General features: G+C 39.2%; 1 protein-coding gene across 2 annotated transcripts; it reads left to right on the plus strand.

Annotated features, from left to right (window-relative positions):
* Positions 1 to 352: 352 nt before the first annotated feature.
* Positions 353 to 23,294, plus strand: rps6ka5 (ribosomal protein S6 kinase, polypeptide 5). Of its 2 annotated transcripts, none has more exons than XM_061062324.1 (17): positions 353 to 612; positions 3,934 to 4,005; positions 4,178 to 4,396; positions 4,613 to 4,728; positions 4,811 to 4,912; positions 5,621 to 5,704; positions 5,855 to 5,958; positions 6,044 to 6,194; positions 6,912 to 7,073; positions 8,907 to 9,032; positions 11,539 to 11,645; positions 12,617 to 12,710; positions 14,131 to 14,301; positions 14,628 to 14,819; positions 16,290 to 16,449; positions 17,001 to 17,164; positions 17,876 to 23,294. In XM_061062324.1, the coding sequence occupies exons 1-17, from the start codon at positions 543 to 545 to the stop codon at positions 18,155 to 18,157; spliced, it is 2,376 nt and encodes a 791-aa protein (XP_060918307.1). In that variant the 5' UTR covers positions 353 to 542; the 3' UTR covers positions 18,158 to 23,294. The 2 variants fall into 2 exon arrangements, with proteins under 2 accessions (XP_060918307.1, XP_060918306.1); XM_061062323.1 differs by having other exon boundaries at positions 354 to 612; positions 11,539 to 11,672.
* Positions 23,295 to 23,650: the final 356 nt, after the last annotated feature.

The following is a 23,650-nucleotide window of genomic DNA, read 5'->3' on the forward strand; positions in this document are numbered from 1 at the left end:
GCCAGTGATTACTCTTTTCAGATCATTTCCTGCAACAAATAAAAACCCAGCAGCCACAATTAGAATTAACATTTCTACTCTGAATGTGAACGTATTCTTTTTTTTTTTTTTTTTTTACCCTTTTCACATAAATCTTAACACTTCCGAGTCCCGACGATTGACTCCCGCGCGTACCAGGAACATTTGAAGGCAGCAGCAGAATTTCGAAGAAGGCGGGATCTTAACATCGTCATAATAAAAAAAAGAACCAATCAGACGTCAGATCTTCCCATAGCAACACCAATGAGAGACGAGGGACTGTCTGGTTGCGAAGGTAGTGGTAGTGGTGGTGTTCTCTGGAAGAAGCAAGTGTTTCCTCTGGGCTTGCTTGCTGCTTACGTTTAGTAGCAATATTTTAATCTACACATCTGATTTATTTGGCGCCGGACTAACAGACGTTAAATTATCTTGCGTGATAATTAAATTGTTAATAGTGCAAACTAGCAATGCGAGGCGATCGTAAGCTTGTCTGAAAAGCCTCATAATAAGAACAAGAAATAACGATGCCTTCCCCGATGGAGGGATCTTCCACAGAAGGTGACCTCTTTACTGTGAAACATGAGCTGAAAAATGGTAAGTTAGCTGTGAGGCTGCTTAAACTTATAATTTTTTATGAAACCATTAATCGTTAGGTACACATGTTGCCCTGAAGAGATGTTAGCTGGCTAGCTTAAGAGGCGTCTGTCACTGTCAGTGGGTGTTATTAATGAGCGTTAACGTCACTAAAAGTCCAGGTAGGCTAACGTTAGCTTCACCTGTAAGGCTCCTGCTAACTCACGCAAACTAACGTTACCTAACCATTTCACTTTCAGGTTAGCACACTGCTGCTTAATAATATTAGCTTAAGCTAGTTGTTGACGTGTAACAGGGGCTAACTGGGACGACTCAAAAGATGTTTTCCTGCAAGTTATTAACCACTTTACTTCCCGTTAATTACTTAATGAGTTATTATTTCCTGTCACTGACAACAACACATGTTAGAGGTGAAGCTGTGAGACGGCTGCAGCCCGTTAGCTTCATTAAAACAGGTGTGTAACGTTAATGTAGCATCCACATCACCTGCACCTTTGTGTGTGTGTGTGTGTGTGTGTGTGTGTGTGTGTGTGTTATATTGATAGAAAGGTTCTGACTGATTGCACTTATTGTATTAACGCTGACTTAAAATATGAGTTAATAAAAGATCAACAGGAAATTGAGTACATGTTGACAGGGTTTGTTTTGAACTGATTCAGTGCATTGGGCTGCTGAATGAACTTACACTCTGCCTGCAGCTGAAACTGGATTATAATGACACATTGCTGCTGTTCAGGCTGCAACATGACTATGCTGCTGCACCCCCCCCCCCCTCCTTTTTTTTTTCTGCCCTGCCCTAAATATGCAGTCAGTCTAGTTGTCAGTATGCACTCCTGTTTTAGTTACACTTCTTTTGGACCCCTGCTGTGGCACTCAACTAGGGCTGCAAGACATTATTATTATTATTCCTGGAATCGATTAATCCTTCAATTATTATATGGATTTAACGTTAAGTCTGTAAAGTCAAGTCAAGTCAACTTTATTTATATAGCACATTTATAACAGCCGAGGCAGACCAAAGTGCTGTACAGTAAATCAGGCAAAATACATTGCATCCAAAACATCATAAAAACACGTAAAAGCAAAAATTAAAAGTGAATTAAAACACAAAACAATAGTACAAAATGTAAAATGCCAGAAAGTTTTGAAAATCACAATTTCCCAAAGCCCAAAGTGACCTCTCAGAATGGCTTCTTTTGTCAGATCCACAGTCAACCAAAGACTATCCACAAATGTATTTATTTGAAATGCTTTTAAATATAAGGCATTTATTATAAAAACAAAACACTGTTTTTTTTTTTTTTTTTTTTTAGACACATTGCAATCAATGTCTTTCTATCTTTCAGAACTGTCCAAAACAATTTAATGTTAATTTAAAGTACCCGTTATTTTTAATTCCACCCCAGACAGCCTGAAACATCAAGAATGTTTTTATGGTATATTTTTAAGGAAATATATTTTATAGAGTGAATCATCAGTCACAGTTGTATTGGTGATTTACAACAAACAATAAAAATGTTTAAAAAGGAATTAAATTACGTTGTATTAAGTTGAGTTTAAGTTATCCCCCAAAAAAACCAGCCAAAATAAATAGTTAAAGAAAAGCTTTCTATGTTTAGTACTATAGGCATTTCAGGCTGAAGAAAACAAGGAAGTCCCTTTCATTTTGCTGTAGGGCATCATCTGGTTGGACACCTCTCCCAGTCTATTAATAAACACCAAAATCAAACTTGACCCTGGCAGGGTGAGCTTTACAAGTGTGTTTTGCAACTGGAACCTTTTGACCTCAAATATAAAGGACAGCAGCGTTGTTGTTTTGCGGTCATGCAGTAAGCAATCCAAGTGCCTCATTTTTGCAACATTTCTTCTCGTGTGTAACAAGAGAAGCGGCGGAAAGGATTAAATCAGCCGTTTTAATTGCTCAGTAGCCTATTTTTGGAGTGCGAGACAGAAGGAATGCGTTCACTACAATGGACATGCATGTCTCAGAGCGTGCCGTGCTCAGTCAGCTTGAGTCCTGTGATTAGGAAAGACATGTGTAGTCACTGACAGTGTGCACAGAATTCAGTGAAGGTCTTTGATGGGAAATAATGACCTTTTTCTTGTCAACGCATCAAGTCTGCCTGGCAGTTTCACGAAAGATCTTATCTTATACCGTTGCATATTTGAGAGAGTAAAGGAGGGAGAGTTGTTTTATTAAGCCTTTTGTTGACATGAAGGAAGCTAACTGATTATGCATGAGTATTATTGGCAGTGCACTGTTTTACAACTAAATCCACTATTGTTAGATGTCCATTGCTACCAGTCTGCTGATGTTGGCCTCAGTTGGTCACCACCCAGACTGTCCTAACTGGACCAATGCTTTGAATTGTTGATGTTCTAGTTTAATGCCCTCTTCTCCACCCTTTTTGACTCGATTAGCTTCAAAGCATCAGTGCTGAGAGTCTCTTTGAAGCAAAATGAAATGCAAGCATACATAATTAATAATGTGGGCACCAGTTACAAAACAAAAAGCATGGAGAGCACTGTAAGGTGATTCAAGGTAAGGTTCCTTCTGGTGGGCTTGCAAGGCCCACAGATTTTGACAGCGAAAGTTGAAAACAGCAGATTCATTTAAAATGTATTTACAACACGACTTTATCAACAATGTTGAATGGAGGATGGGAATGTCTTCCTTGTTTTTTGAGGCTAACGCAGACATTTTAGATTTCGAAACTTGCTGGTGAACTTACCAGCTCTTTACCTTTTTGATGTAGAAGCAGACAAAGTCATACTTGAGAAATAACTGACAATTATAAATTAACCAGATACTTAAATTTCGTAAAACAGTCTGCGTCCACAACTTGTGAGTCTCCATATCCATCTGTCTAGGTTTTAGTACACTGTATTTATTTATGATTAATAAATGGCTTAGAGGTCACATTACTTTTAAGTGGCTGCTCATTTGTTACCAACTAAGCGAGGCGGGAGATTTATAATACAACTGCAAACAGCCGTCACAAGCAGTTAGGCTGTCAGTGCAGTGAATATAAATATAAATCCCCCAATGTTCCAGATAAGCCCCAGTGGAAAATACCTCATGTGGAAAATATTATTATTTTTTGTTTTCTTTTTTCAGGTCAAGCTACTCTTTGATATTGTGAAGCATGCTTTCACATCTTTAAGGGACTACATGTGTTTTTCTGATTACCAGAAACAAACGGAAAACATCAAATTTGTTTTTTTGTTTAAGTATTTCAGCATTTCAGCCACATTTTTTTGTCATGGAGTGGGCATTAAATGTGATTGGCTTGTAATATTTGATTTCTGCTCTGACTTCAGCCAACCTGACGGGCCATGTAGAGAGAGTGGGCATTGAAAACTTTGAGCTATTAAAGGTTCTAGGCACAGGAGGTGAGTAAAAAGTCTCTCTGTATTGAACACAATATTACTTTTTTTCTTTTTTTACTCTTGCGGGCTAGTTTAGCATCCGACATTGTGTGCTGTTGGAATGATAAGCATGCCAGTCATTTCTGCTGCTCTGCACTGAACTTTGCCCTGTATCTCTGTTTATTTTAACCACCAGCGTACGGCAAAGTGTTCCTGGTGAGGAAAGTGAGTGGTCATGATGCAGGGAAGCTGTATGCCATGAAGGTTTTGAAAAAGGCCACAATTGTACAAAAGGCAAAGACTGCCGAACACACAAGGACAGAGCGGCAAGTGTTGGAGCACATCCGCCAGTCTCCGTTCCTCGTCACACTTCACTACGCCTTCCAGACGGATACCAAGCTGCACCTCATTCTGGGTGAGGATAATTTATTGGAAACCGACATTCAGGCGCTACAGATTGCCTCTTTTGTGCTATGTTTATTCAAGCAAGACGAAAGGTTAATGATTGTTAATTCACAAGCCGAGTTAATGAGTGTAAACAGAAATTGTCTGCCCTTCCCGACAAAAACTTAACAAAACAATATACATGATTCAGGCTGAAACTTGACATGCATGGTCTTTCCCATTACAGATTATGTAAACGGGGGGGAACTCTTTACACATTTGGTGCAAAGGGTGCGATTTAAAGAGCAAGAAGTAGCCTTGTACAGTGGAGAGATTGTGTCGGCACTAGAGCATCTACACCAGGTAATCTGGAGACTTATTCAGAAGCTATGCATTGCTGCTAGCATGCCTTTATCTAACACTTTCCCCTCTGTTGTTGTTTCAGCTTGGGATAGTCTATCGGGACCTAAAACTTGAGAATATTCTACTGGATTCAAGTGGTCATATAGTTCTCACAGACTTCGGCCTGAGTAAAGAATTTGACGAGGTAAACTTTGTCTCAAAAAATATGGGTCATTGTATGTTTAGAACGAGGCAAAAAGGGGTTTTGCTTTTTTTTCAAAAAAATCCAGGTCAAGCTATTTCTCAATTGGCTTTTATTTTCAGTTTGAATGAGGTTACTTGATCAAAACATTTCCTGAATTTGAGCAATTTGGCTTATCTTACGAATGAGAAATTGTCGCTCCCTGCTTATTTGAATTGGACAGCCTCGATCAAACTAAAAGACCAAAGAAGCATTGAAGCTGAGATTTCAGAAGTTTTGAAAATTACTCTTTTTTTTTTTTTGCCAAGACTCTTTTTGAGAAAAAAAAGTATCTTTTTAGAGATTAAAAATACTCTCTTGAGTTGACTCAAAGGCACACAAAGGTTAAAATTCCTTGTTTTTTGTTTCCTTGATATTTTTTCCCTTCCTCTGCTGGCTTTGTTTGTTCTGTGTCCAAGTTGCTAAAATGCTGTGCACAAAACAACTAAAAGCCTGGGGGACCAGTTCATAGTAGAACATTTTTCCATAACATGACTGGAAAATTAGTCAACCGAAGAAAACATGAAGAGTTATCTTGAAAAACTTTTGATTGAAACCAAAATGTTCTTTAGTCTTCTAAGGTCTTCTTTGAGTTATAAAGTGTCAAACACTGCCAGAGATCTTCTGTATTTTGTGATATATTCTATATATTTATATGTATGTTTATTACAGGTGGAAAGAGCGTTTTCTGTGTGTGGCACTATCGAGTACATGGCTCCAGAAATTGTGGAAGGAGGAGAGTCCGGACATGATAAGGTAAATGTTGTTTTATGTTTTCTTGCTCTTGTCTGTTAGATTAAATCAAGCTTTCCTCTCTGTACTCTTAAATGAGAATGTGCTCTTCAGTCAGATCTGTCTGTTAGTCTGTTAAGCTAAAGTCATGGGTGGGTGCTTTTATAAATCCAGGCAGTTGACTGGTGGAGCCTCGGCGTATTGATGTACGAGCTTCTGACTGGCGGATCACCCTTCACCGTTGATGGAGATGAGAACTCGCACACAGACATCGCCAAGTATGGATTCACCCTGATGAGCAGCCAGAGTTTTCAGCTCTCCTTCAGGTTTAATCACTGACCATATCTGTCTCACTCATCGCAGGAGGATTTCAAAGAAGGATCCTCCTTTCCCCAAAGACATGGGACCTCTGGCCAAAGACCTCATCCAGAGACTCCTCATCAAAGATCCAAAGAAGAGACTGGGCTCAGGTTCTAATGGAGCGGAGAATGTAAAAAAACACCCGTTTTACCAGGTGGATCTCATTGCCTGTCTCGACTTGTTCACAATATTTAGACAAACTTAACGGCAGGATGGGCTGTTGCTACACTTAATGGGGCTGCTCTGAGTTTAGAGCATTTAGTGAAACTGAGTGTTTGTGAAAAGCTTAAACAAAGGGGGAAATAACGGAGTACAATTAAATCTTTACTGTTTTGAGTGTTCTGCTAATGTTTTTATTTTATTTTTTTATTTTACCCCCTAAATTTTAACATAAATATATGTACTGCCCACCTCTTGCATTTTTAAAACAAGCTCTGAACTTTAGCTTTAATTTGGGGTTTATGGATTATTTTAAACTTTAATTATTTTGTACCACCTTTTCAACATCAAAACTAATTTGAACCTAAACAAATGGACAAAATGGATTTGTCTGTGGAACAAAGACTTATTTCTAGAGGATGGTTTTTAGTAAAAAATTCCCCCAAATATTTCACAAGTTTCATTAGGTTTGCACAGAAACAGATAGTTAAAATGTCCAACGGAGGGCTGCTTTTTACTTTTGTTCTGTTTGAACATTTCAGGGCCTGTATTTATTCAGTTTTTACTTTGGTACAGAAGTTTTATCACTACTTCTACTCCTGTCTTTTTTTAAACATGTTTGTCTACTTCTATTAGAGTAAAAGATGTGTGTGTATTTGCCACTTCTGGGGACCAGCCACAATGTTTTTCCCTTTTTTTTTTTTAATTTCAGAAAATTAACTGGGAGGACTTGGCAGCTAAGAAGGTTCCTGCTCCGTTCAAACCGGTGATTCGGGATGAGTTGGACGTCAGCAACTTTGCAGATGAGTTCACAGAGATGGATCCCACTTACTCTCCTGCAGCTCTGCCTCAGAACTGTGACCGCATCTTCCAGGTAAGAGCATGTTAGGGGATGTTAGACAGCCAGAACGATTTCTTAGCTTTTGAACTCCTGGTTTGTTGTCCACAGACATGAAATCTTTGTGTTAGGGCTGTACCCGATGATTCGTTCAATATGAGGCTTTAACTAGTAATTATTTTGTATTTTAGTTTAGCGTTATTAAGGTTTTAGCTCCAGCTGTAAATCAAAGACATTCTTATTGTTTTAAGTCATGTTTTTTTTTTTTTTTGACTATAACATTTTACAGGACAAATAGTTTTCGTCAACTAGTGAGCCAACGTAGCTGCATTTTGACTCGCAGACCCAAAGCCCCCAGGTTATGGGAAAAACCCTTTTTTTTTTATTTTAAACTTTCTGACATTTGAGTGACATTTTGGGGCTACCTTTATAAAGCTTACAGTCTGTCATGCTGTTGTTGTTGCATTGTTTTGTGTAGAATGGTGAAGCTAAAAATAACAAAAGTGTACAGATTTGACTGACAGAACTTGGACTGGGATTCTTCACAGTATTCGGTTTGAATCATCAACTATTAGGGTGCAGCCATAGTTTGTTTTCCTCACAGGTTATTGCACAGGGCAGCATTTGATATGTGGATCTGCTTTGATCTGATGTTTGTCCTGTCTTTGGTTGCAGGCAGTGTGAAATGTTGACACGCATGAAAAAATCGCATTATACATTACCCACTCTTTGTCTGTGACTATATTTGACATGCTCCACAGCAATTGAAGTAATCAAGTGAAGTTGTGAATGTCCTCAAAAGGTTGCTGTAAGTCAACATGAGTCTGTCTGTGTGCACTGGTATTCAGATCAACTAAAGGCTCTTTTATTGAAGTAATTGCTGCCATATGCAGCTCTCATTGAAGTAACAGATGTGAATGACTATTTTTGATGTAGCTTTGAACCGTAATATGGCCCACAGCTCGGTGCCAGCTGATGGCTGTCTGATGTATCGCATGAAATTTCAACTCTGATTGCCTTCTGGATCCTTGAGTGAGGCAGATCAATAGATCCATTAACGGGCTTCTCTCATGGAATAAAAGGTTACACTTTGAGAGCATCACCACGTCTGTCTCGGTTACGCCTTCAGTCTTTGATTGCCAACTTCATCTTGGCTTTTTTCGCTCTCAGCTGCCATTCACACAGTCTGAAATTTTGTGGTCTTTATAATTTGCAAGCCTAGCAATCTCTGAGATAACGACAGCAATCCCAATTTTAAACCGCGCACTTGCTCCCCCACAGTGCCTCACAAAACAAAATTAAAATTGCATTAAGAGCGCCAAGATGTAATTTCACAGCAGAGCAATCAAATATTCAAGCCCGGCAATTTGGGGCATCTCATTCATTCAGCACCCATCCTTCCGTCCATCCATGGCTGTCACCACATATCACACAGCTGTGTATGTGTCTGTGGAAAAGGAAAAGAAAGATTAATGCCAGCTCAAAGCTTTGGGCTCCCCACAGCTGGAATTAGGCAGCCATCGCTCCACAATGACAGGTCTAACAATGGTAACAGCTGGACAGCTGCTGTCACTCACAAAATCACAGAATAGGCTTTATTGTTGAGCTGACAGCCTGCTTTGACAAGGAAATGTTTAAAAATGCACAACAATTTAAAGTTTTGCATAAAATACAGAAGATGTCTTAAATTTACCCCGTAAATAATCCAAACAATCATCAGAGTTTTTCCTGAGTCCACCTGGTGATTAATAAACTAAACTGATTATGCTGCTCTTATCTGAGGCTGGATGTTTCCTTCCCTCTGCACATCTAGTAAAACCCCGCCTTAGTAAATGTAAACACCTAGAGTTCATGTATTTCTGTGTGCAGGGATACTCTTTCATGGCCCCCTCCATCCTGTTTAAGAGGAATGTGGTGATGGACGACCCTGTCCAGCTGTGTGGGGGCTCGGAGAGGCCAGGCTCTGCTGCTGTGGCCCGCAGCGCCATGATGAAGGTAAGATGAATGGACTTGGACTCCCCTGCACAAACACACTTAAGCTAATGGCTGCTGTCACAAACAGATGAGACTTTTTCGCTCCTCTCCATTCCACTTTTTTTCCATACTGTACTTGTTCTACTACATTCACTTTTTTGTCTCCAGCAAGAAACCTATTTATTTATGTTGCACTGTTAGAGCATGAATGCAGTTGCGTATCCGTGCAATTTGTTATTTATTGAGTTAAGATACATGCTGGTGATTTTTTAAGAAAAGTTAATTTAATTATTATCAAATAATTATAAAGATAGATAATAAGTGGATTGAATTTTTTATATTGATTAACTGTTACACTTTTAAAGCTTTTTGATTCAGTTCAAAAACTCTATTTGCAATGAAAAAAACAGATCATGGGGAGCACCAATAGCCTAGTGGTAATGTCGCTAACCCCTGTACAGAGGCTATAGTCCCTGTCACGGCGGCTGTGGGTTTGAATCCCTCTCTCTCTTCTCCCATTGCTTCCTGTCTAATAAAGGCAAAAGAATAACAAAAAAAAAAATATCAAGAAACAAAAAAAAGGAACATCAGCATTATGGCTTGTAAACATTAGTAAGCATTCAGTTAAGTGTTTACACACTATAGAAAGGGGAAGTTTAAACCAAGTAGTGAAGCAACAATGAACTCATGATTGAGAGTCCCATTAAAGCCTCAGCTCACTTCTCTCTGTGCTGTTTCCTGCCACAAACAAACAGGAACTAGATTACAGTCAGTTTGGTCTTGTAGTGATCTATCATATTTTATGTCAGATCTCTCATATTTCAAATTTTCAATCTTGGTTTCTCTGTATTCCTGTCACTTCCATGTTTCACTTCTTGAATACAAATGAATTTGACAATACTGCATAACAAAACACATTTACTGGGATGATATGATGAGGGAACGCATTATTATACTAAAACATTTTCATGATCACAAAAAAAGCTTGAATTGTATAATCGCATAGGGTAGGATTTATTAAAATGTCAACTTAGTCATATATTTTATATATAGAGCAATTTAAGCAACATGCAATGATCAAATGTTCTCCTATAAAAAGAATACAACAGAGAAGTGATCAAATATAAACTGACTGAATAAGAGGATTTAAAAGCAATCGAGTAAGTAAATAAAGCTCGTATGTGTGCTGACATTTCTTCATGATTACAAATAAAAGTCTGTGAGTGAAGATTCGTCATTTTGTTGCAGAATTAAAGAAACAAAAACACAACAGGCAACAGATTTTAGGAAAGGGCGGAAGTGGAACAACGATGAAGAGAGATGAGAGTTTCGGGCCGTTGTAAATATTGATAGTGTTGTTGTAATATAAATGCTGCATTTATAAGCTCTGGATCAGACTGTAATTTGAGAAAAAATACTAGATTCTTGCTCCTCACCTGCATGAATAAGATCTTTATGTAGCAAATAACACAAAACATTGAAGCGTTATCATGACATTAATGTTAGAGCTGCTGGATTTTGCCATTATAGTTGCTTATTTTAATATTAGAATTGGTCTATTATCATACTGTGTTGTTACTGCCAAATCTACACATACTTTTAGCACTATTACTGGAATTGTAGCTATAAATCTATTGGATTCATTGTTGTTGTTGTTGTGGCACAGTTTGTCTCTATCCATCTCTTTCTTTCGGCATCTCCTTCTATCCCGCTTTCCAAGCCTCCGACACAGTTACGGCAAATTTCTTTTCAACATTAGTCTGGTTCTGCTCGATGTTTCTGCCTGTTAAAGGCAGTTTTTTCCTTGTCATTGTTACTTTGTTATATTACTTACAAAGATTCCACATGAATCCACCCTGAACACAGCACTTGGCAACATTTAGCAGAGAGTACGGTCTGGACCTGCTCTTTTGGTAAAGTGTCTCGAGATAACATTTGTTATGAGGAGGCACAAATTGATTGATGTACAGGCATGATCTGTGTAATGTCATCCAATAGCAGTCGTTCACCTTTTCTCCATAGATGGGCATAGAACTGAGATTATATTTAACAAAGTGCTGATTTATTGGATATGCAGGAACAGAGGAGTAGACTAAATCTTTACTCAGTATAAAAAATGCATCACTAAAAAAACTCAACATATTTTTGATATAAAAGTTATTTGACAGAATCCATGCAATTATAATTTAATTGGAGAGTTAACAACATTGGGGTCATTCTGAAATTGAGTTCACAATATTTATATAGCTGGGTTGCTGGTGGCGCAGTGGTTAGTGCGTGCACCCCATGTACATGAATAGTTCTCCAAGCCATGTTCGAATCCAGCCTGTGGCTCCTCTCCCACATGTCATTCCCTACTCTCTCTCCCTGATTTCCAGCTCTATCCACTGTCCTATCTCTCCATTAAAGGCACAAAAAAGCCCAAAAATAAATATTTAAAAACGATATGTATGTAGCAGGTGTTGCATCTGAGTTCAAACTATATTTTTTATTTTTTTATTTTTTTTCCACTGTTCCCTCCCTGCAGGACTCTCCCTTCTATATGGGTTATGAGATGGACCTGAGGGACAGCGTTCTGGGAGAGGGAAGCTTCTCTATCTGCAGGCGCTGCACACACAAGAAGACAGGACAGAAGTATGCAGTCAAGATAATCAGTAAGAGGTATGACCTCAAAGCATGCTCGCCCAGATGTGTTTATCAACCCCTGTGTGCGGTTTATAATGTGACTGGATGAATCAGTCTTCCACCCTTCCAAATCTGAGTTTAGAAAGGCATGTTTAAAAGATTATGGCATAATTGTAATTAATTACATGCATTTTCAAATGTTACTTGCCAAATTGTTCCGTAAAAGGTTGCCCGATGTTAGTTTAATACATTGAAATTCATCTCTGCTCATGAACCCAGTTGTTTTCTTACTATAAATTGCTACATATACGTTACGATTTTGTGTGCACTGCAGTCCTCAACTCTACTCTCACATCTACTGACAGTTTTGGACTACATGTTAATGCTCTATTGAAAGTCAGCCTAATTTAGGCAGTCCTCCTGGCAAAGTCGCATGATGATCCTGGAGTCCAGAGGGACAAGTTGGAGAGCAAATCACACTTTGATGACATTTGTCTGACTGTGCATTTGTTGGAACTTATCCATGTCAGGGTGAAAAATCTATGGGGCTGCAGAGCAGAACTGACCTTAAAAATGGGTAAACCTGCCTTTGCAAATCAAAATATGAGTGTATGAGAATTGAGCCTTGTGGCATACCCTATTGATCTGTGGAAAGCAGAAGGAAATGTGAACACTACGCAATCTCCACAAATGATTTCCTAAAAATGTTTAAAAATTGAATTTAAGTTGAATTTAAGTCTTAATAGATGGAGTATCTGTGGATATTCTGCAACATTGTAGTGACTATTTGTTTGCTATAATGTAAAGCCAAGCCTCATCTGCATATTTCAATTGAATTGCCAAGTCTAGACTAATTGAAAACCTTTTTAAGAACACAAAATATACCCTCTGAAATGTCAGAGTCTCACTCTGTTGTGTATGTGTGTATTTATGTTGTATTTTGTGTCAGTTATCTGGCTTCCTGCTTGTGTTTGCTGCAGAATGGAGGCCCAGACTCAGCGGGAAATAGCAGCCCTGAAACTCTGCGATGGCCACCCTAACATCGTCAAGCTACATGAAATTTACCACGACCAGGTGAGGTGCTCACTGCTGCGGTTACATTTGCCAACATAAATTCTGGTCTGCATGACTCTCTGTGGAGCCTGTGAGGACAGCAGCCTTATTAAGTCCTGGAACTGGAACAAGGCAGATTAATGGGGATGCTATAAGCCCTCGAGGTCTCTTTCTATCTCCTCTGTATTGTCCCATAAACATCTCTACTCATGCTCGATATATTTCACAGCAAACATATTTTTAAACTGCAGCTGCACAAACATCCATTTTGTACCACTGAATAGTAACAACCTAGTTTTACTTGTGTTGCTAATCGAGACGCACACTCAAGCCAAACTAAGTGTGCATACGTTCCAACTGAAGCTTACCTTGGTTATTCTGAAGGTGTGTCTGTGTGGCTGACTGTATACAGGCTCATTAGCCCCGCTCCTTCAAGCCCAGGAGCACCACTTTAGTCCTGATGAGCTCAGTGGGGTTATTAGTGTACCTCAGAGGCCCGTGACCCAGATCAAAGCCGAGCTGCCTCACCTCGCCTCAGCCTGGTCCCGCCTTTGTTCAGCAGAGCCAGCACTAATGAGAAACTCTACCCTGCTGCCCAGACACATTATTCCCTTCCCACTTTGTTTGGCCCCTTTTACTTTTACTCCACGCCTCTATGTTTTGAGCTTATTGCGTATGGGATAAAGTATGGGCTGTTTTTTTGCTAAATTTATCATGCAACCAAAAAACTTAAGTTGACCACTTTGCACTTTAATTCTGAACCTTTTAAACTTGCACTTAAGGTTGTGAAAGCCAGATAGATTTAAATTTACAAATAACTTTTACACTTTTGTCGTATTGTTTGTCATGAAAGATCTCATATCTGTTCCAATATTTACAGTCTATGATCTGTACGCATATCATGAAATACGATAATACTTATCCCCAGAGGGGAAATTCGGGAAATGTTTATTTAAAGCTCTCTTGGGGAATGTTTAACTGGTTATGAAACAGACTGAAATTAACACTGATGTCTTGTTATGACCTACAAAACCATTAACAACAAGTTTCATTATTTCTTTATAGTTTTTTTGATTCGCTTTAAACTCCTGCCCACCAGGTAGATGTCAGCTGAAGTGAATGACTTGCAAAAGCCCTTGTTGACATTTTCCACAGTGAGTGGTACAATTGACTGTTAAAAAGAAGCATGAGGAGTTACAACAACAATGAGAGAAAGTAAAACCAGCTTTTTAATAATAACTTTTGTTTTTAAGAGACAAAAGCAAAATCCACAAAAAATTATGGAAAATTAAAACCCACTTGTTAAAAGGAGGATAAAAATGAAAACAGTGGATTACATAAAGACAGTTAAACAAACAAATTAAAAATAGGTTCATATATTAATAATAATTATAATATGCATTTTATATTCTGTGTGTTTTGTGTTTTGTGTTTTCTGTAGCTTCACACATACCTGGTCCTGGAGCTGCTGGGTGGAGGGGAGCTGCTGGAGAGGATCCGTAGGAAGCAACATTTCAGCGAGACAGAGGCCAGCCGCATCATGCGAAAGCTGGTGTCTGCCGTCAGTCACATGCACGACGTAGGAGTGGTGCACAGGGACCTGAAACCGGAGGTATTGTACAACCATTTTTTTTCTAGCAGGTCTGCCGTTTGAAACTCTCTGAGCTCAGTTTGTGACTTTGTTATAAGTACAGACACTCTGGATCATAAGCTTTAAAAACTGAATTACTGTGTTTTTCTGAACTTTGTTTGTGCTGTGCTGTTGTCATTCTGACTGCAATCTTGGACAAAAGAAGAGTAAAATTGTTTTGACCCTAACGTGGGTCAAAAGAACCCGGTCCCACAAGCATTGATGTCCAATTTAGTCTGCTCTTGAGTGGACCAGTTTTGCACAGCAGAAAGAAATGATTGCTCTCCGTGTCTTGAATTGCTTCATAGAACCTGCTCTTCACAGACGAGAGTGAGAACTCCGAGATAAAAATCATAGACTTTGGCTTTGCTCGCCTCAAACCGCCAGACAATCAGCTCCTGAAGACTCCCTGCTTCACACTGCAGTACGCAGCGCCAGAGATACTCAAATATGACGGCTACGATGAGTCCTGTGACCTGTGGAGCCTGGGGGTCATTCTGGTGAGTGGGTGTGGGAATGACAGAGGCATGCTCAGGTCAAAACAAATTACAGGTGGTCTGCTGGACTGATGGAGAATCTTTCATTTTTAACATGATTGTAAAGGGAAAGAATATTTCTACCTCTGCACGTTACAAGTTATTTAATTGACTGTTATTTAAACAGTAATTGTAGACATTGTACATTAAACATAAGAACAGAAGGAGACCTTTCTGGTTTTCAATGCTGTTTTTATTTTAGGAAAACATGTTTCTTGATTAGTTAAGCAATTTGAAATCATTCTGAAACCACAATCATACCAGTTTAGATAGAATAGTATATCAACTATCAGTCTTTAGTTTTGTTTTTCATCATACTTTTATCTTAAACCCAAATCACATTATTTGTTCATGAAAACAAGTCCAAGGTTTACACATTTGCTGCAGGCCATTCTGTTTTGTCAATCAGCTGTTATTACTACTGATTTAGTTATTCAAGCTGTCACGATGTGTGTGCGTGTGTTTATATTTTTGTGTGTAAATGTGCTCATGCATGTATGCATGTGTGTGCATGTTTAGTCTAATCTGTTTTTGCATGATATTCATCTCCCTCTCTCTACAACCCTCAGCATCCTGTGGTGAGCTGACACAGTTTAACGCTCACTGTGGAGTGAAGAGCAACCAGCCCTCCTTTCAGAGCAGGTTAAGGCTGTGCTCATGTGAGATGTTGTTTTCCTGGTAGCGGAAATGTCATCTTAATTTAACCTTTTTCTGGGTAGAGGAGGAAAATAAAAAAAGGGAAGAGTTAGGGAGGATGAGCAGACACACGGGGGGCTGAGAGAGTGGGGAGAGAGAGATTTCTGTACTTGGCCAGTCATCCGTACAGATTCTGGGCTCTCTGTTCAAATGCTGTTTCGAAGCATCGCCCCCTGGGGGAGGGGGCGGTATGGGGGTAGTGTGCCTCATAAAACGTTGATGCGATGGCTGCTGACAAGCTGTGTGCACAATGCCCTGGAAGCGAAGTGAGCCAACACACAGAGAGAGAGAGAGAGAGAGAGAGAGAGAGAGAGAGAGAGAGAGAGAGAGAGAGAGAGGAGGAGACCAGGGCACGGCAGATCCTCCGCTGCCAAAAGCTCTGTTCCCAAACACTGTCATCTAATGAGAGATGTGAGGGCAGATGTAAGCAGGCCAAGGTGAACATATCCTGTTCAGTCAGCTGAGCAAAGCCCCCTCTCCAGTTTAGTGCTGGTTCAACCACATTCAACAACATGCAGAATAACAATCGAAACTGTTTTTAACAAGATGCCCCCCTTTAAAGCATGTTTTTATTCACAGCTTTAACATTGATGTCTGGCTACTACTACTCTCTCACACACAGCAGAGAAAATGATCAGCAATGAAGCATGACGTGTGTCCTTAGCCAAATGTTTATGTTAGATTTAACAGAGAAGATGTATCAGCTTAATTCTTTGTTTCTTTTTTCTCTGTTTGCAGTACACTATGCTGTCTGGCCAGGTGCCTTTTCAGTGCCAGGAGAAGAGCCTGACTCACACCAGCGCTGAGGAAATTATGAAGAAAATCAAACACGGGGACTTCTCTTTTGAAAGCGAGGCCTGGAGAAATGTTTCCCAGCAGGCCAAGGACCTTATACAAGGTAAAAATAGAGCTGGTGTTTGTTTGTTTGTGTTAAATCCCTTCCCTTAGTTTTGTTTTCTGAGATGAACAGTAAAGCTATTTGACACCATTGGACTGTAGTTTAAGTAGAGTTTAAGTTTTCAGACTTTTTTTTTTTTAAATGTTGAATAGTGTAATGGCTAATTAGAAAACCACTGTTTCTGTTTCATGGCTCCTGGTGTAGTTAGAAAATGCAATTAATTATTTTGGAAAATAATAATTTCAAGGGAGTTTTTTAAACTATAAGAGACACTGTTTCCTTTTTCGCCGATAATGTGAACTGATATTACTAAAGCTTTAAGCAAAGAAAATAAACAAAGTGGTTTCTGTTTTTTAGTGACAACAGCTCCATGAATTTTGTCTGCAGCACCCTTTTGTTCACATTTGGATCACAGATTGAACTTTTGACCCACAAAGCAGCTCACAGCGACTGAGTTTCCCGAGGAGTAAATCACTTCCTCTTCATGTCTTAGCTTTTCTCTTGGAGTATTTCGAGCGCTCAGGGTAATTATCTGTGCCTTGTTCCTCCAGAGCTGCTGACGGTGGACCCAAACAAGAGGATTAAGATGTGTGGCCTTCGTTACAACGCCTGGATTCAGGACGACAGCCAGCTGTCCTCCAACCCACTCATGACCCCGGACATCCTGGGCTCCTCCACTGCCTCCGTCCACACTTACGTCAAAGCTACCTTTAATGTAAGAGCTCACAGGGGATGCATGGCTGGTTTTAGATGTAGGTTTTTGGTAAGATGCAAAAGATTTTGGAGTAATTTCTCTTTAAACTGCCAACCTGATGCTTCTTATGGACCTTTTTAGACACTCTTTACCCCAAGACCAAAGCTTAAATATAGAGATGAACATTATTATAAGTGTATAATGAGATTAATAGAGACAGTTTATTAATCAATAAGATGCCAAGAGAAAAAACGTTCTGATCATTACAACCTGTGAGTACTTTTTTCAAGCCAAGATATACAATGTTCCAGATTCTCATTGTTGCTTCTTTGATTTGCTTATGTTGGTCAGTCCATTATTTTTTTGGCTTTAGGCTATTCATAACAGCTGCAGCTTGAAGAATCTATGAATAGTTTCATGATTCTAAAGGATGAATATTAAATCATTTTACAGGGAAAATAGCCGCAGATGGACAGATAACAGAAATGAGCATTACAGTCACGGTCTAAACAAATGTTTGGAATTTATGCATGAATTTTTTTTTATATACCATTTTCAGAATTAATACTTAAATTGAAAAGAGAAGAGATTTAGTTGTTTTTTTGCTAATTTAAGTATTTGCCGCTCTCTCTCCCTATAGTATGGAGAGAGTGGTGTCGTTATGGTAAATGAATAAATGCAGAGAACTGTTGATAAAATGTTCAACTAACCCCTTTTTTTTGTCCTTTGCAGGCATTTAACAAATGTAAGCGGGAAGGTTTCCGCCTGCAGACGGTGGACAAGGCGCCGCTAGCCAAGAGGAGGAAGATGAAGAAGACGAGTACCAGCACAGAGACCCGCAGCAGCTCCAGTGAGAGCACCCATTCCTCGTCCTCTTCCTCCCAGTCTCAGGGGAAGATTTCCCCTGGGGACGACACCAACCCGCAGCCCTCCAACAGCACGCCTGTAAACACACCCGTTGCCCTGGAAACAGACAAACCAGCACACTCAGCCTTTGACTTCTCAGAAGGATAGTGAGGGAACAAGCAGAAAAACAGATTCCAACAGTTTGACGACCCGCAGGATGGCTCAGACCAGCGTAGAGACGATGATCTTCTCTTCCTCTCTGTCCCCGGCTGCTCTCTGCCTCTGGCTCACCTGCATGGACGTCCGCACGTCTCCAAAAACCAAGCATGCAGCAGGAGCATCAACCGTCACCTCAATATCAATCAATCAATCAACCATCTCTAGCAATAGCCTATTCCCTTTTTTCTGCCTCTCTCAGCTTCACACACAGACTGTATCAATCAGGGACTGGACCGAGAAGGAGTCGTCACCGGTGTCCAACATGAAAAGGGCTGCCCTACTGCCCCAGGTCCAAACAGGCCATGGAGAGACACGTTCAGTCTCGTCATCAAATCACAGCTCTATCCCCGTCTGCTCTGTTTACCTGTCTCTGTCCGCGCCTCCAGAGGTTTTAAAAGGGAAAGTTGTAGTGTTTACACCTGGATGCTTTGTATTTTTCTGTCAAAAGAAGAGACGAAAAACAGCAAAAGGGAACGTGGGTCCACTTCTCTTTTCTGAGAAGTCTCTGCAAGATGGAGCAAGATATTTATATGTGAATTTTACAGACTGAAATGTATTTATGATAAGCTATATTGTTAACTTATTCATGGTTCAGACTGATCTGAAAAGAAATAATGGATAGTGAGTGTCTAAAAAAAACCCAGATATTTTGTGTTACTGTGTTTTCTCCCTATCAGCTTGAAAGACTGTTTCCATGTAGTCTAATAATGGTCATTTATACGTCTTGTAGTTCTCATAGATCATTAACGCTTTAAGTAGGTTACTGAGACATTTTAAGATTATTGTAGGCAAAAAGAGATTAACACCGTTAGCTGTTTGGTAATGGTTGTGTACCAGTTTGTCAAATTCATGTAACCAAAATCCTTTATTTATAGAGTCGGTGGATTTGGGGATTTAACTGCAGCTTTTTGTAGTAGTTAAAAAGTAAATGTCCTTGTTCACAAGGATTAAAGAAGCTAAATCTTTTTATAAGAACAACCAAATGGGATGCAGGATGTTCAACCAAATCTGTGCTTTTATTGTTGTATGGGGAGCACTGCTGCCGGATGGGACCTGACCCTACAAGCAGAGCTAAATTTAGACTTTTTTTTTTTTTTTTTTTGCCTCTGATGTGGGAGTACGACTACTTTCAAGGCTCAGCTTTTGCTGCTGCTCCACATCGTCTGATCCTCCAGTCAGTATTTAGCCCAGCAGTGGATTTGCCTTGTGTGGTGCAGGACTTAATTGTCTCTTTATATCACTGCATCTGATTGGATTGAGCAGAAAGTCCCCATTGGAAAATTCAGATCAGCTTAGCGAGGGCGAGCAATGGAGAAGATCACGGTTGCGTTTTTGTGAGATCCAAGATGCCATAGAGCAGCTTTAAGTGGCTTCCTTGTCTGTTCAGGTTTTTAAAAGATAGGAGCGTTTTCTGTGCCAAAAAATGCAGCTACATAAGGAAATAGTTTGTTGCTATGAATTAAAGTAGGACAGTTTACAGTATGGTAGGATTTTTTTTAAGACAAACTGCAAAATTGGCCCTTTGAGTCTTTAAACTACTGCCAAATTTGACCCTCTGCTCTGTTTACCATGTTGTACTGCATGAATGAAATGGTGATCTTTGCACTGTTTGACATCTTCACGTTGATTCAGACATCTGGTTAATATTAAGTCCCCAATGCATGACATCACCTGAAGCATCAACCTCCTCTCTTTCCTTTTTCATTGGCTCTTTTAAGCAGTTTCTGACTTGATTTAATGCGAGTTGTTTGTAACTTGCACATTTTAAAGTACCTGTTAAAATGCAGGTAGTTTTACTGTTTGAGGTGTAATATATTTAAACACCAAAACCCCATTTTTACAATAGTTTAAATATTGTAATGTACCAATGTTACAATGCTGGTGTTAGCCAGGATAGCTAAGCAAGTAAATGCAATGCTCTGTGAACTGTTTTTGCAAGTATGTGTTTGTCTGTTTTCATGGTACTAGTTCTGTATTCTTTTGATCTATACAGGGGTATTTGTGTTCAGTATGTGACTAGTAACCGTTTCTCCTGCTCATCCAGGATACAAACATCTTAGTTGGACTGAACTGTGTGCATTTGAAAACACTCCCTCATCTTCTTCCATTTTAATGCACTCTGATCTGAACCAAAGCATTAACTTCAAGGTAGCTGCTCTAAGCTGCATGAGGATTTTCCTTTCATGCAAATATGCAAAGAAATGCTTCATATGTCACCGTTTCTGTTTGTTTTATTCCAAACTAGTGAAATATTTCTGATGTCTCTAGCTGAGATCATTTTGTAACAGTGTACAGTAGTATTCTTGAAGGATCTATTATATCCATATCCTGTGCATTATCATGCTCAAAACTATGCATCCCTTTTCACTATTGTGTTGCTTTTGCCATTTCACTAAGACGCTAGTAAATGGGTCCAAGGGTAATGCTGAAGAGAGCACAACAAGTTGTACATTTACTGTGCTTTTTATTCCCATAGCATCAGCCACAATAGAACTAGCAAAGTAGGATCCACCATATGAAAAGCTGGAAACCTTGGGAGCTAAACACTACAAAGCTCTTGTCTAACCGAGTTTCGCATGAGTTCCCCGCTGCTGCCTCATTAAGTCTCTTTTCTTTTGTTTGGGTGTATTAATAGCTCAAGTGGAGGAAGAGGAAAAGTGTCCTATATCGAGCTTCCCTCTGGGAGCCGGGCTCTATTAGCTGATGTGCTGCAGTGCTGTTTGTTCCAAAGAAAATACCGTACTCCACTCACTGCCTCCGTGGGACCCAGCTCACTTTGCTTTGGAGGGAAGAAAACATGCAGGGTTGCTTTAGTAGCGAGGTCTCTTGGGGCTAAATTTTAAACTTTTTCTTCCCCTTTGATGAACATTAGTTGGCGGGAGAGAGAAAGAGCAGTTTTGATACGATGTCCTGTTGTCTTTAATACATGTTTTACCTTGAATATGAATGAATATGAATTCCTTGCCTCTTCTCTTCCCCTCTATACTTTTCTCTGCTTAAATAGTTAAAAGCAACCCCACCTGCTCAGCTTAACATAAGTACCTTTTCTGCTACAAAAATGAGAGTCCTTGTTATTTAAACTGTTAAACCAGTGGTGGCTGTTTTGGGTTATTGAGTCCAAGGATTGGACATGCAGATGTGTTCTGCTGTACGTCTGTCAGCTCTGTCATCTTTATGCTCAAGAGATGTGGGTGCCAAAGCTCAAAGGGAAACAGCTCCTCAGTCAGGTTCTTTTGTGCATGCTTTTTTAAGTGAAAGTGACAATATTTACAGCAGATATTAAGGCTCTTGTGGAATCATTTTTGGAGCTGTCCAGGGTGCTGAAGTGGCCAAATGTTGCTGCAAAAAAGCAAGCCACTTTCTACAATCCTTTCAAACAGTGAATATATCAGCAGTTGTTCCGTAGTTTCCAAAAAGTACTGGAAAACATAACGAATGGGTTTGAGAAAACAAGTTGTTTTAAAGCCTTTTATGTCCCTGCGAGGTCGGACTTTCCAAGTAATATCTTGTGAGTCAGTGTCGGAGGGGGCTGAAGACTTCACGTTTAAAAATGCATCTAATCTGGATGTGTTTAGTGTGTCGTCTGAAAATAAATGTTAATATGTCATTAATAGTATAAAGTAAAAGTCAGTGTTTTGAGTTATTGCTTTAAAGGGTCAGTTCAGTCAAGCTGAAATAAAAATGTGCTGTGAACAGTTTTCATATGAACCTTTTTCTCTTGGAGAAAGCAGGTAACAAAGAAAAAGGTGTTCACAGTTTTTTTTCGACTTTGTAAAGTAATGTGGATGACGTTTCTTACTACAAAAAAAACCCTTAAAATATATATTTTTTAATAGCCAAATTCCTTTCAACATTAGTTATTCTGGCCCTAAGCAGAAACTTCTTAGACCAGTGTGTCATAATCTACAACATTAAACCAAATAGAGAAAGAACTTTTGTAAAAGGGAATAACACCTTTTGATAAACTTGTGTGAAGTCTCTTAAATACGGTAGATGGTTCACAGCTATTGAGCTGCTCCTTGGAAGTATTTCTTCGTCTCTGGTGCGGTAGTCCGGAACAAACATGCAGCAAGGAAGGACTCGCACTCAAAGAACAAAAGGAGTACAGACTGAAGATGGAACATATTTGTATTGATTCATAGAGGAAAAGATATACAGGACATTCAGTCCAACCTTGAACGTTCTTCAGTCCAATGTCGATTATAAGTCCTTTTTAAAAAGCTATTTTGGGGAATGAACTTACTCTCTTCTCACCTCCTCAAAGGTAAATCTGAATGGTTATGTACAGAATGGCAGGTTGGACACAGAAAGTTTTTAGTGTTGTATTGAGGGAAACATCAATGGGTTTGTCTTTCAGTGCTCATGCCAACTTTACACTTCAAGCATCTTCATCATCTGCGTCTCCACCAAATCCATCAGCGTCATGCATGTGATACAGCAACAACCCTGTCTGTATATTTCCAGTTTATTCCCCATCATCTCCTCGTCATATTGTTACTGCAGCGTGTCATAAAGTACTGTAGCAGTGAATCCCTTTGAGATCGGTCAAACTCGATGTTTTAAAACACGCAATCAAGCTTTAAGGGCAAAACTTTGCACTTGTATGTTCTTTTATTCATTCAACTTATTTATGTTTTGTAAAAGATGAAAAAAAAAAATCCTTGTTGACTTTGTGCAGGTTCAGTTGTTCGAACCGTCTGTGTGGATGTCGTCCAACATTTCTAAAAATAGAAACCTCAACACTGGATACTACTTTGACTGCAAGTATACATTGTGTGCATACCTGCTTTATTAGGGCACTGTGAACATCATCATTCAGGTCTTTAGGTTCAGCCTTCATCTTTTAGAAAGACCTTGATTTGCTTCAATAAATATTTTAACTGCTGACTGAATACATCTGTACATTTAATAACCTGACAGTCATACTGAGTCTGAATGGATCCTTGGGTTCATAGTGAGCGTGTTGACATCATAACTGAGATATTTTGTGATACCAGGGTTTGTGTGTTGTCAGAATGACAATAAATGTACTACTTCATGTTTCATTGATAACTCTTGACAAATAAATTAGGAAAACAACTTTTCATTTCTAAAAAAAATGGCTTTCAATTTTTAGTCTCTTCTTAAACTTTATTTCAGTGGTGAGCCTCTAGATGGCAGTGTTTGATTAAGAACTGATTAGAGAACAGCAGTGTAGTATGAACTCAGCCTCTATGAGTTCTTCATAGATAGGAGGAGTGATCAAAGTTTAAAACTAAATACACTATTTAATTCTGTTAAGAACGCCTAGAGTGTGTAGGGTCCATTAAATGCATATTTATAACAAAACTAAGAAACAGTGAACTGAAATTACTTTTAATGTCCAGTTACATTTTCTTTAAGCTCTGATTTTTTTGTCGTGTCCTTGTAGGTGGTTTTCAGATCTGCAGAATGTTATCCTAC

Source organism: Labrus mixtus, chromosome 18 (genome assembly GCF_963584025.1).
Source record: "Labrus mixtus chromosome 18, fLabMix1.1, whole genome shotgun sequence".
NCBI lineage: Eukaryota > Metazoa > Chordata > Actinopteri > Labriformes > Labridae > Labrus > Labrus mixtus.

What these genes read in the sequence shown, in the direction of transcription:
- rps6ka5 (XM_061062323.1), top strand. Translation starts at nt 543, where the DNA reads ATGCCTTCCCCGATGGAGGGATCTTCCACAGAAGGTGACCTCTTTACT. An exon ending in GAAACATGAGCTGAAAAATG is followed by an intron (nt 613 to 3,933) that starts GTAAGTTAGCTG and finishes CTCTGACTTCAG; the next exon opens with CCAACCTGACGGGCCATGTA. An exon ending in CACTAGAGCATCTACACCAG is followed by an intron (nt 4,729 to 4,810) that starts GTAATCTGGAGA and finishes TTGTTGTTTCAG; the next exon opens with CTTGGGATAGTCTATCGGGA.